The sequence below is a fragment of the Apteryx rowi genome, unplaced genomic scaffold, assembly GCF_003343035.1.
Source record: "Apteryx rowi isolate R43461 unplaced genomic scaffold, aptRow1 scaffold_581, whole genome shotgun sequence".
NCBI classification, from domain to species: domain Eukaryota; kingdom Metazoa; phylum Chordata; class Aves; order Apterygiformes; family Apterygidae; genus Apteryx; species Apteryx rowi.
In genome coordinates this window covers 407,160-419,743 of record NW_020450851.1, presented here as the reverse complement: position 1 = coordinate 419,743, position 12,584 = coordinate 407,160, and the positions used below count along the sequence as shown (strand labels likewise).

Sequence of the window (12,584 nt, the reverse complement as noted above, 5' to 3'; positions counted from 1 at the left end):
CGCTCCACCCGGGGGCCGCCGCCGCCCAATCAGGCTCGGCCGCTGGGGGTGACGTAGGGGCGCCCCGCCCGGCGCTGTCCAATGAGGGCGCGCCGGTGCCAGGCGGGCGCTGGCGCGGCGCCGCGGGGGCCTGGCCGCGCTTCGGCCCCGGCCCCGGCGCCTTGAGCAAGGTTTGAACAGGAGCTCCGCGTCGCGCTCGGGTCAATGGCTCGGAGCTTGCTGCTCTTAAACTCTGGTTCAGGACGGAGTCAGGTGCTTGAAACGCTTTTTTTTTTTTTTAATCTTATTTGCAGCTAAAGTTTGACTCTGACAATGTGGAGCGCTGGATCAAGGTGATGTAATTTTCACAGTGATTTACCCGAGAGTAAGAGATCCTGTTGTTATGCGTGTAACTTACAGGTAAAAGGTAAAGCGTGCTGTTGAACAGTGCTGCGGATTATGTGCAAGTGAGACACTTACCCCAAAGCACTTTCTCCTGAATCTATAATAATCTAAAATCAAGGAGAAAGAATTCAGTTCTGAACTTCCCTTTGTTACAGGTAAACGCGACAAATTGACAACCACTCGGGCCGGGTTGCATAAATTCCAATTTAATAAAATAATTGAGCAAGTTACAAGTAAGCAAAACAGCGCTGGGCGGCCGGGGGAATCTCCTGCTCCACCAACGGCGCGCGCAATCCCCCCCTCACAGTCTCCTTATATGCAATTCCAGCTCCAGGTATATGTGGCACTTCCTGTAACTTCTGCGGTTGCGCCGGCTGTTGCTAGGGGGTCTTCTTCAGCCCTCTGCATTGTGAGTGGTGACCCTCAGGTCACGCATATATTTTACAACTTTCGAAGTTGTGCTATATTTCACAGTTGTGTGACAACGCCATCACCATATTAGGCTATCTAAACTAACATTGCCGCTTTGCTATCTCAACTCCCTTATCTCAGGCAGGGTACATGCCCCCACCACAGGATGTAGGATGTTCCCACAGATGTTTCCAAGGCTGTTTCTTACTTTGATGTAACCAATTAGCACACATCACAGTCCAGGCTGTTTCAAGGCTGTTTCTCAATTTGATGTAACAAATTAGCACATATCACACCTTTGTGTTGCTTCCTTGGGTGCCTTCATCCTCCCACCCTTAGCCTGTGTCCTATGGCAGGTAGGAGTGTGTCTGCCTCCTCACCCAGCCTCCTAGACCTCTCTGGCAGCAGCTTGCTCTGGTTCCCCCTATCACCAACAGGAGAAGTTCTGCAGAAGTATGGCCTATCTGAGGTATGGGCGTTATATGTGAAAATACAGTGACAAGTCAGGACCGTTTACCTCACAGAGAGATGAATATGGGACAGAAAATTGTTCAGACTTTGTTTGCACACTGGCCAGATGGTTTTGACAAAGCGCTGATACCAGCTGTCATAGTTGGTGGCTGCTGGGGACTAACTCAGCAAGTCTCTATTCAGCCCACAGGGGCTGGCTGTTTGCATTCTCCCAACATGTTCTCCATTCACTATGATTGGCACTAATTGCCAGTGAATGCTTATTACTTAAACATTTAGAAGTCAAATGTCTCCAGTCAATCAAGAGCAATAGCAGAAATGTGTTTCCAAAGAATGATATTGTTTTGGGTTATATTCTCTTTGATGTTTGGTCTCTTTTGAGGAGAAACCTGGATGTAGGAAGTTTGAAAATGAATATACATCACTCCTTAGAAATGTTTTCTTTTCTTTAATTTGAAGAGAGTGGAGCAAGCCTCTGAATATGCAGTCTCTGAAGCTTTTTCCATTCAAAAGCCAAGTTATCCACAAAGGCTTTGTGGTCCTGTGATGAATCTGGAAAGCATGGAGCAGCTGCAAGATCATAATGAGGCCTATGAGGAAGGTGAGCATAAATATTGCTTGCCACAAGGTGCTTGAAGGAACTCTTCTTGATCCAGCTTTATGGTTCTGGTCTGAACAGGCTATGACCAAAAGAAACTGTTTATAGTAAGGTAGATGGGAACCTTTCATCTAACAGAAACAGGCATAAGAAGAATCAATTGCTGGAGTTCAAGGTAGATTTTAGTTAGATTACTGAAGAGAAGGATGAACAATCTGTCTCCTGGAGATATCAGGTCAAGACAAGGATTAAAAACTGCATTTGAGAATAAACTAAGGTCAAATACAAGTTACTAGGCTACAGTAAACTGGATGAAATTGTGTGATACATTTTTGACAGCAGGTCGGAATGTGAAAATAGAACAGCCCTGTGTAACTTTCACATCTATGAATAATTGTATGTTTTTGTTTTGATTCCCCCACAAAATTTTCCTAGTTAAGTAAATATGCCCTTTGTAATGTCTGCAGCCGCAAGTGCTTTACTGCGATCTGAAAATAAAACCGTGGTATATAAACAAAGGAGATATGATCTCCCATCAGTGCTAGAAGTATATCTGCAGTGTAAAAAAATAAGAGATAGGATTTTAAAATCCTATGAATTAACTGTTCTTTTAAGACTCAAAAGTGAGCCTTACAGAAGAGATGAAGTCTCTCAAGAACATCCATTCAAATACAGGAAGTCATCTTTTTCACTTGTAATCACCCAAGGTTCACCTAACAGCACAGAGTACACCCACCTGCTTACACTGCACTATCTGAATGCATTATACAGTATGGCTCAAAAGGAGTCTGCTCTCTATCACTGGCAGAAAAGTTGCTTGCTTTCCTTGTGTTTTTTTAGTATTTCTTTTTGCCCTTCTGTGTTAGTATTTCCCCCTTTACAGCTACCAGTGCCTCAGGACTGTTTTGGCAAAGAAAGGTAGCAGTAAGAGAAGTACTAGAACTCATGTATTCCAGTTATGAGGAGCTCACATTCCCCAGTCAAAAAATTAACCCCCTCCCCCATGTAATAAGCTATTTTTCTTTCTTCTTTATCTTATCTGATATACTTCCTTGTTCCTGAATTGGCCTGAGAGATTATAAAAGAGAACAAAAGTGATTTGAAGGACAATAAACATTGGTTTTATGTTTTTTCAAAAAAAATACCCCTTTTATGGGGCTTTAAAAAGCCCCATTGTTCATTTTGCTTTTATTGCCTTAAAAATATCAGGACACTTTACGAACATCTTCATTTTCTGGTAGGACTAGAGATCTGGAGCAGATGCTCCTGTCTGAAGGCTCTGTGCCTTTACAGGGATGACTTGCACTGTAGTGACTGACAAGCTCCCTGTTCTCTGCTTTCTGCCCAACTTCGTCGCATGGCCGGCCCAGCTTCTCATGGGACAGCTCCTGACGCCTTGCAGTTTACAGCCCTGTGCTCTGCTTCAGGAACAGCTCGGCCACCAAGCAGAGAGGCCAGGTGGTGGGTTGGGGCAGCAGCCATGTCAGCTGTCCTTGCTCTTAAGTAGCAGCTCTGAAAGAGGAATTTTTACATTTATCCACAGAAGGAATTTATACCCAGCTTGTTTGTCAGGCATTTGAGTTCACTGAGAATAGCAAATGTACCATGGGTGCATTCCTGTACTTACAGTCTTAATTTTGTCCCTACTTAAGCTTGCCACTTGACTAACTTTACTTTAGACTTGGTTGCTATTGGAGCGGTTGTACTTGCAAAAGTTAAACTGTACACGTGAAGCAACCATTTGTCCAAACAGTGATTCTTGTTGTATTTAACATATGGCAACCTTGGTCATACATGTGGAAAACATCTAAGTGTCTGAGTGCAAAGGTCAAACATTTGAAAGCTGAGTTATGAATTACCTCATATGTATTCTGTCTCCTTGATAAATGTTATAATCACACAAGTGATATAAATGTCCAGAGAATGTTGTAGGAAAAATGGTGTGGAGAATACTTCATTTTTCTATGTGACAGGGAAGAAGTTTGTCACCTTCTCTTCCTATTTTTTTTATAGATCAAGAAGATGAAAACAATTATTAGTCCTATTCAATTTTCTGTTGCAGATCAGCTTTCAGTCATTTTAGACAGTCTTCTCAGCATGTCTTCTAGCTATCCCAGAGACAGTCTTGCTAGTTTAAACTTACCCATATATTTTTAAAGCAAATAAAGTCATCAGTCTCTTTCCTCATGGTAGCTCCAGAGCTGCTCAGTAACTGGATAAAGTCCAAACTGCAACTGGAATTGACGAGTGATGGAGAAGAGGAAGTTGGATCTGTCCTCCTGGAAGAGCCTTCCGCAGCCTTTCTCAAGTACCAGCAGTTTGATGGTGAGAGCACAACAAAGCAACTCGTGGCTCACTTTCTGAGGATGTGTTGGGGGAGGGAGCCTGGCCTCACTGGCTGGTCAGACTGAATGGTATGAGTCACTCTGTGGCCAGGACAGTGGGCTCAATAGGATCAAGATTAGAGGTGAAGAGTTTTTTTCTTCCCAGCTTTTACATCAGCTTGCTGTAGGACTGCATAAATGCACCTCATAAACATTTGATGTCTCCCTATGTAAAAGAGATTTTATTTCCTTTGCTTTTGGGGATTTGTGAGGCCTGTCAAACTTATGCAGCAGTTTGAAATGCTCAGAAGCAAGGCAAGAAAAATGGGCAAAATGTTGTTATTGCTCCAGCATGTTCAATGGGAGACTGATTAAGAGTCTTTGGGGATAAATGGAATGCAGTCAATATGTCTGCTTTCATCAGAAATGCATTCACAGTCTCGAAGTGATCCCTTTAATTATGTTAGGCTTTGCGATCTGCAGAAGAGGGGTATATTCATTTCAGACTAGCATGAGATGATCTGCATTCCTCATTTCAGACTTTTGCAGCTCTCTGGAACATGAACTGGAAAGTTCTTCTGTCCAAGAATACCTACAGCGTCTTTTGCGGAGTAAAGTGGTAGACTGTGGGATAGTGGAAGACCTGAGAATTGAAGACATCAAGGAAAAACAAAAACCTGCAGATCCACGAATAACCATGGAGCTCAGACACAAGCAGGTGTGTAGGCAAGGCAGCACAATTAAAAGGAATAAGATGGGGAACTATAAGATTAGAGGAAGTACTCAGTGATAGGTCCTCAGTATTCTCTCCTAACCTGCAGTGATCCTTGACTCAGAGGCAAATAAGCAAGGATACTCCTTGGAGATTTAGCAGAAATGTTACTTGTTTCCACGTGTGTGTAAGCTGTTCGCAACAGCTTGCACTGTCAACTTTCGTTACGTCTATTCAGATTTTCCCCCTTTCTGGAGACAGACAGGAAAAGCCACTGCAGCCCTCAGTTCTCAGTTTGCTCCTATTGAGTAACGCTGGTTTAATCCCACTCTCTTGAATGGAGTTCTCTGCTAGTCTGAGAGCAGAATCAATCCAGTCAGGGCCACCTATAGTAGGGTTGCTTGCCTCATGTGAAAGGTGGATTGTGACCCACCCTGACAGTTTACAATGAACCTGGAATACTTCAGCCTTTGGTGGCTGCTTTGACTTTTGCCGATTTCTTCCTTCCCAGGTGAAAGAAAATCGAGTGAAGTATCAGAAGGCATTAGAGCTTCAGAGACAAGAAAAGGCCCTTAAAAAATCAGTCCTGTTTGAGGCCAAGCAGCGAGCACAGGAAGAAGACAGAAGGAAGGCTCTGAAGGCCAAGAAGGAGGAGGATGCGATCCAGAGGGAGATGGTGAAGCTGCGAAAGGAAATGGCTGAGAAGAGGCACACCATGGCAGAAGCATGGAGAATGTAAGAGGGGAGCATGGGATCCATTCTCCATTGCTTCATCACATACGAAAAACTTCTCTTATCAGTTTCTCTGGCTAAATGCAAGAGGAGTGGTGATCCCAAAAGAAACATTTTCTTTTCCTGTGTCTCCAAACACTCCTGAAATCTTTCATTCCTTTGTTACTAACTTTGATGTCAGAGTTTGTTATTAGCAGGACGACAGGTTAAAATTGCTGTTAGCTTCCCCTCAGCCATGACCAGTATGTACACTGAATAACGAAGCAGTGTCTGCACTGCTGTGCACTCTCCCCATCAACTCTGTGGCCATATTCAACCTTGTTAGTGTCTAAAATGGCACAAAAGCCAGTAGACTTAAAAAAAAAAAAAAAAAAAAAAAAAAAAAGCTGGCTTGCCTGGAATTGTCTGTGTTGAAAGTCTAGCGCTTAAAATAGGCTTTCTCTCTTAAGAGAGAAAAAAAGAGAATCCTTGGCTGAGAATTCTGCAGAGACGGGATCTTTGCTTCTGCTGAGCTTGGACTGCCACAGAGACATGACCTGTAGGGATGGCATTTATTTACTTGGGTAGCCCTGAGATCCTAAATCTTCTTGTACAAGGGCTTTTCTGAAATCTCACTATTTTCTTCCTGCTGCTATATTTTGGAAATGACTGGAACCCCAAATCATGACAGGGGCTCTTCTCTGAGAAGGCTGAGTTAAATAATAAGCATCTTTCTAAGCTATGCAGGTCATTCTCTTAGGACTGGCCAAAAAGGGGGTGAGATCTGTACTATGGTGTTTTCCTCATTGTCTATGTTAGATCTTGATGTTCTCCACCTTCCAGAGAAGGTAAAAGACAAGAAAAAAGTCAGAAGCTGTCAGTGCAGGAGGTATCGATTACTGTGCCACTGCCCCTGGACCTGAAGAAAGAAGAGCAAGGAAAGGAAAAACAGAGAAAGGTTCAGGAGCTGCTGACTAGGATTCACACCGATAACCAGAAAGTGAGCATTACCCTCTTTTATCTGAGGCTCTGAGCTACCTCTCTCAGCTACTGTTTGCAGAACTGAAGTAAAAAGTCCTGGTTATCAGGATTTTTTACTTCTTCCAAACTCTTCTTCTGATATCAGGAAAGTAGAGGAGCAGGGAAAGTAGTATGCTGTGAGACTGGGAGCAAGAAATCCAGAGCCTCCATCCCCAGGGTGTCTGTGCCTCAGTGTACCCTGATAGGTAAATAAGCAGATGAACAGAGGAAGCCTTGGAACCATGTGCTTTCCCTTGAGGAAAGAAGTAAAAGGGGTAAAATAGCACAGAAGGGCCTACAAAACCTCTATTCTGTCTATGAGAAGATTTTCTTCCTGCAGATCTTGTAAAAGACATTTTAAGGATTTCTTTGCAGGCTCTGACGCAGGAGCAGGGAGAGGAAAGAGGAAAAGAAGCAGTGAGGCCTGGGCTGAGTTTTATGCTGGGTCTCCAAGAGTGGCAGCCTGCTATCTTATCCACAGTAATGGGTTCCTGGAAGATCCCCTCCGACAGGATGCAGGGGAGACAGTGATAGTGCAACAGCTCTTCTGAGGCAAATGTGCAAATTTTAATAATTCCTAATAGAAAGCTAGGAAGCTGTTACTTTTGCCCTCATTATCGACCCAAAGCTGTCCTCTTAGTCCACGTTCTGAAAAATAGCACAGGAATGGTGCTTTGAAGGGACATAAAAACACACGGTCTCCTGGCATCCCGAACCTACCTACTCATTTGTTATTGAGAGATTACATTTGGAGGAACTGGTTTGGTGAAAAAAGTCTATAGCAAGTGGCTTCATTGGTTGATCAGTTGATTTCAGACAGAAAGCACCCCCTTTAACTTCTCTTTTACCAAGACAGAGACCTAAATGTAGAGATTTTCCATGTTTTCCTTTACATTTCTCAATATCATCATCATGAGAGTTTACAAAAGGAAGAAAGACTATCCTGCTCTCTTTCTGATGCCAAGACCAATTCTGGGTTAAACACCTAGTTGTATCAAATACCTGCAATTAAAGAGAGATCTTTTTGTATTGAATAATCTTACATGAACAGGCTCAGCAAAGGGAGTAAGTTTCCCATTGTGCAGATGTGAATGCTACTACATAATGTTTTTAATTAATAGAGCAGTCACCATCATTAACGTCTACTTATCTAGATCTAGAATGTTTTATGCAGAAGAATCCCATAGCTTTTATGCTGGTTCTCCCCAGGGCTCAATTCGTCTACTTATGTACTGGATTTGAGCTTGGCTACTGTTTAGCAGTACACAGTCTCTCTCTCCAGCACAATCTAAGCTAAGGAGATAAGCCTAAATGAAACCACAGAGCAATTTATGGCTGGCATAATATGAGAAACCACAGCTTAGCTGAGCTAAGCAATAATGACACTTTGATTATTTTCTTAAAGCAGAAAGAAATAGCTAATACATTGACATTTTGTCCTTTTCATAAGTCTCCATTTGGAGATTTCCGTGACTGAGAGAAATGCAATTAATAAAAGGCATTATGACAAAAGGGGAACAGCTGAGTCCTGTGAGTTGACCCAATTGGAGGATCAAGATGAACAGTGTCTGCAGTGACAGGGCTAGAATTATGGGGAAGATTAGATAGCAAATTGCTGTTCTGTACAATATAAATCACTCCCAGAGGCAGTGGGTCTAATTACATGATGGGGGAATGTTTTGGCTTCCTGCTAAAACAAGGGTGAGCTTAGGTCATCTCATAAATTAGCACTAGGAAGTGGCTTGATTTTTGTTTAAGTCGCAAAAACCAGCGAGTGGTCCATGGAGATATTTGAGAAGTGTTCTCCGTAGAAGCATCCTTACCTGTAGAATCTTAGACATTTTCTAGATTTTGAGACATTTCCCCTGTTTCTAGAAATGCTCTTCCCATATCCCTCACCCATTTTATTCCTTTTACACTTGGTGAACTGAGAGTGTTTCATTCAAAAGCAGAGTCCCATGATGTTGTCTTTCTAGTCTCTTTCTGCTTTTCATAGAAGTCCTGTACCAGCTGCATTATTTCTTTGCTCTCAAGGGTACTTACGGAAAGCATGGATGCTAAAAAGAATCTCATAAAGGAAAGCCAGACAAGGGGAAGGGTGGAGAGGATCAGCATTTGTGTGATGGATTATAACTTGCTCATTCATTTTATCAAACTCTCCCATGTAGTGCCTGCAACAACATTTCTCTGTCTGGTTCAAAGTCATTTTGGAACACAGAATTAAAATGGGAAAAGCCAGAGCCTTTGCTGACTGGAAATGCCAACTGAAGGCCCTGCGAGCCTGGAGAAACTATAACTGGGCCCAGAAAGTGGAGCGGGAGACACAGCAATTAGAAGTTCATCTCCAAGATCAAAACAGGTAGTGACCCTACACTGTGGAATTCTTCCTCCCGCAGCAGTCCTCAGACAGTGCAGCCCTCAGAGAGATGCAAAAGGGGCTTGCCAGCTAACCAGCAGGAGGAAAACTGTAGCTTTTTGAGAAAATTGCTACATTGCCTGCAGTCTGCCAGAGACATTTTGGTGCAGATGAAAGGATAGAGATAAACAAGATTGAGTACCTTCAAACAAACCTGCATTGCACTCTCTCTCTAGGTATCTTTCCTGGAACATCTTATCCTGGCTTGCTCTAGAACCCAGAGAATATAAGGATCCATACTTATTTGTAATGAGTATCGTTACTGCTTATTTCAGTAGCATTATAGTAGAGATCATTTTGACCAGTGCCTTTCATCAGGGAGTCTGCTGGATGAATTTTCCAACAACAGGAGAAAATCCTGTTCTTGCAGGTGTGTGGGAGGCTGTGTGGGGAGGCACTATCCCTTCCCACCATGCAGCTGGCAAGGGAACAGAATACCCCTATCCTGCAGCCCAAGGATGACACAGGAAAACACAAAATGTGAAGTAGGGAAGCTTATTTCAGAGTAATGGGCATCCTCTCTGCCCTCCCAATCCTTTTTGCAGAAACACTGTACAGCTTTGGAGGACCTCCAGAGTCAAGCAGCAAAATGACTCAGGAAGTTATGGGGCCTCGCAGCATGGCCCAGACTGCTGTACTCAGTGTGATTGTTTCAGGCAGGCCTGGGCAGGAGCCTCGCTCCTATCATAACACAAGTGCTTTCTCTTTCAGGAAAAAACAACTGTCTGTGGAGCATAACCAGCGGCGGCTTTTGCGCTCCTGTTTTCTGGCATGGCAGTGCTGGAGCCAAGGAGAGGCAGAAAAGCAAAAGCTGCAGATCAAGAGAGGGGAGACAAAGAGAAAGATGGCACAGCTCCTGAAGGCAGTGTCACTGGGAAAGGGTGGCCAGGACGGGCCACTGGAGGTTAGCAAGACTGGGACAGCAAAAATGAGTCAGAATCAGCCTTTGCAGCAAGATAAGGTAATTTTTTTCCCCTGTAGTTTTCTCTGTTGGGATCTCTGTTCTCACTGGCTAGATCAGCGCTCTCCCAATGAAGTGCTTTGGTGCACTCAAATAAAGAGAGCATTGCCCCAGAGGGAGACTTCTTGCACAGGGTGAGCCCCAAATGCCCACCTGCAACTGTTCAGGAGGGACATCTTTAAAAATCAGAGGTGAACATGAAGGATGGTAGATGAGTTCTAAAATAAACTCTACTGCTGCCAAAGAAAACCCTTCATGTACTGTGAGCCACAATGAAGTTCCCACCCCCAGATCACTTTTGCTGAGAGATTACAGTTATATCTTTGATGCCTGCCTAGACTGAGAAAGAGTAACACTTGACTGCATGACAAGAGATTCTGTCATGCCAGTGCAGCCCTCTGGCTTTTAAGTGTGGGGAAAAAAGCTGTCCCTGTATGTTTCACAGTAATGCACATCACAAGGAAGTAGGAGAATCAGAGGTTGCTTCCTTAAATTGGCATTTTTCATTTTTAACAACTATTTTTTCCTTTATTTTTAGCCCAAATGCTTAGTAGGGACAACCCAGTCCAAAACAGTGTGTGCTAACCCTTGAGAGATGAGCTAGATGAGAGATAACCCTGAGAAATAAGTTGTCCTGAGCTGCTCTCCCTAACAAAATAGCCAGGACATATTCCTGCCAGAGCTCTTGCCTGATCAGGATTCCCTCCTCCCAAGGAAATCCTGAGATGGCACACAGCTCTTTAACAGTTCTTTCCCACATCCTCCCTTGCTGTGCATAACTGGGCCCCCCTGCCCTGCTTAGCCACTGGATGAAGAGTGCATAGCTGAGATTATTCTCACTAAAGTTTCATTGAAGAAACACTTTTTTGTGTAGCAAAGGCAGAAAAGAGCTTGGTTTTAATCACTACCAAGTCTTTCTCTTTTTTTTTTTTTTTTTTTTTTCCAGTCAACTGAAACTTGCCTCATACAGGAAGACCCTGACCATGCCAGAGACCGCTCTTCTTGGGATGCCTCTCATGCACCTCATCCTCATTCCTACAGAAAACCCAAATTTGCCTGGCAGATTACCCTAAAACATGCAACCCTGAGTGCCCAAGACCTGGCTGGATGCAGGAATCAAATAGCCACTCTGCCACAGCAGTTTCAGGCACCTAGCCCAAAGACTGCCCCTGCTTATGGTAGTTGTTTTGAGCACTGTCATGCCTTCCAGCAACAACTGATTGAGAAGCAGAGGCAGCAGCTTCAGGAACAGCAAGAGCTGATCCTTGAACTGCAGGAAAATCAGAGACTGAACAGAGCTAAAGAAGAGGCAGCACAAGCCACAGCTCTCACCCTAGCACTTAACAACCCTGTCTCACAAACCAGGGAGGAAAACCTGAAGAGGAGAACACAGTCTGACTACGAGAAAACAGCCCCTTTGAGGTACAAGCCCTTGGTAAAGCAAACTTGATTAGTCATAATGTCTCATTCCTGCTCAAGCTCAGCCAGAATTTGTGGGGGAAGCTCCCAGGAACATCTCAGTCACATTAGTGGTACCAGCCATTGGTCTTGCCTGTGGCCTAGTCTCAAGGGTAATATCAGCCTGGCCAGTTCTCCATCCTTCTCTCTTTTTTTGCAATGGCTTGGTACCACATGAAGCATAAAGGATCTGCTTAGAAATAGCAACACTGGAGTGTTACACATAGGAACAGTGAAGATTTATATAGTTAGAAAAAGAGATCATCATCCTCAGTACTTCAGAAAATACAAAAGACCTAGATTCTCCCTCTAGAGGATGCATCATCAATCCCATTTCAGACAGAGGAAAGGTGTATCAGGACCTGATAATGAAACTGCAGCACAGTAGAGATTAGAAACTACAAAGCTTGTTTCTTAATCACAGGTAGTAGGTGTGAGACATCATTTGACTGCATTCATTGATGAGTTTCTTTACTCTTTCATTTCACAGCTCACCTCTTTCTCATGGGCCAGAAAACACAGAGGCAGTGACCCAAAGCAGGAGGCCCTCCAGCCAGCTGACCTCAGCTCATCCCATACTGAAAGGTATCGTTCTAGGTAGCAAAGACCATTCCAGACCACTCTCCTCAACAGCTTCTCTGAAAACTCTTTCTTGGCCTCAGCCTTCTGGGATGATAACAGTATGCAAGTAAAACCCTTCACTCTTTTCACAGCCTGACCAGAGCTGAGAGAGCTGTTTTCATGCACAAGCTAAGCACTTATAAAACCTAGGGCACTGCAAGCCCCCCAAGTCCATGATCAGTATGCTGTGGCAGTGGTTACTCCCAACACTTGTGATAGTCTTGTCACACCAGAAACAGAAGCTGTATAGGGCTTTTTACTGTCAGTCTTATTCTCTTCATTGCACACCCAAGTAACTGGACCAGCCAACTGGTCATTTTCACTCAAGTTTGACAGAGGTATTGAGATTTCAAACGGAATTAAGTGCCTGCCCCAGGTTTTGTGAGACAACAGTAGCTAGGCTGGGGAAGGAGCTCCAGGTCCCTGCCTTCTGTGAGATATCCCCCCTTCTCTGGCCATCCTGGAGCAGTATGCACACATTAAACATGCAACACTTC

General features: G+C 43.9%; 1 protein-coding gene across 6 annotated transcripts in view; it reads left to right on the top strand.

The window, feature by feature from the left end:
- Positions 1-145: 145 nt before the first annotated feature.
- Positions 146-12,584, top strand: part of CCDC191 (coiled-coil domain containing 191) — a 28,370-nt gene continuing 15,931 nt past the window's right edge. For 5 of the 6 annotated variants that reach the window (XM_026082552.1, XM_026082556.1, XM_026082558.1 and 2 more), the window contains exons 1-10: positions 628-1,264; positions 1,726-1,867; positions 4,058-4,189; positions 4,728-4,906; positions 5,412-5,635; positions 6,455-6,611; positions 8,800-8,990; positions 9,759-10,008; positions 10,955-11,430; positions 11,957-12,051. In XM_026082552.1, the coding sequence (XP_025938337.1) occupies positions 1,145-1,264; positions 1,726-1,867; positions 4,058-4,189; positions 4,728-4,906; positions 5,412-5,635; positions 6,455-6,611; positions 8,800-8,990; positions 9,759-10,008; positions 10,955-11,430; positions 11,957-12,051 (1,966 nt within the window). In that variant the 5' untranslated portion in view covers positions 628-1,144. Of the gene's footprint in view, positions 253-627; positions 1,265-1,725; positions 1,868-4,057; positions 4,190-4,727; positions 4,907-5,411; positions 5,636-6,454; positions 6,612-8,799; positions 8,991-9,758; positions 10,009-10,954; positions 11,431-11,956; positions 12,052-12,584 lie in introns of those variants that run through there. The other variant, XM_026082555.1, reaches the window with a different exon arrangement.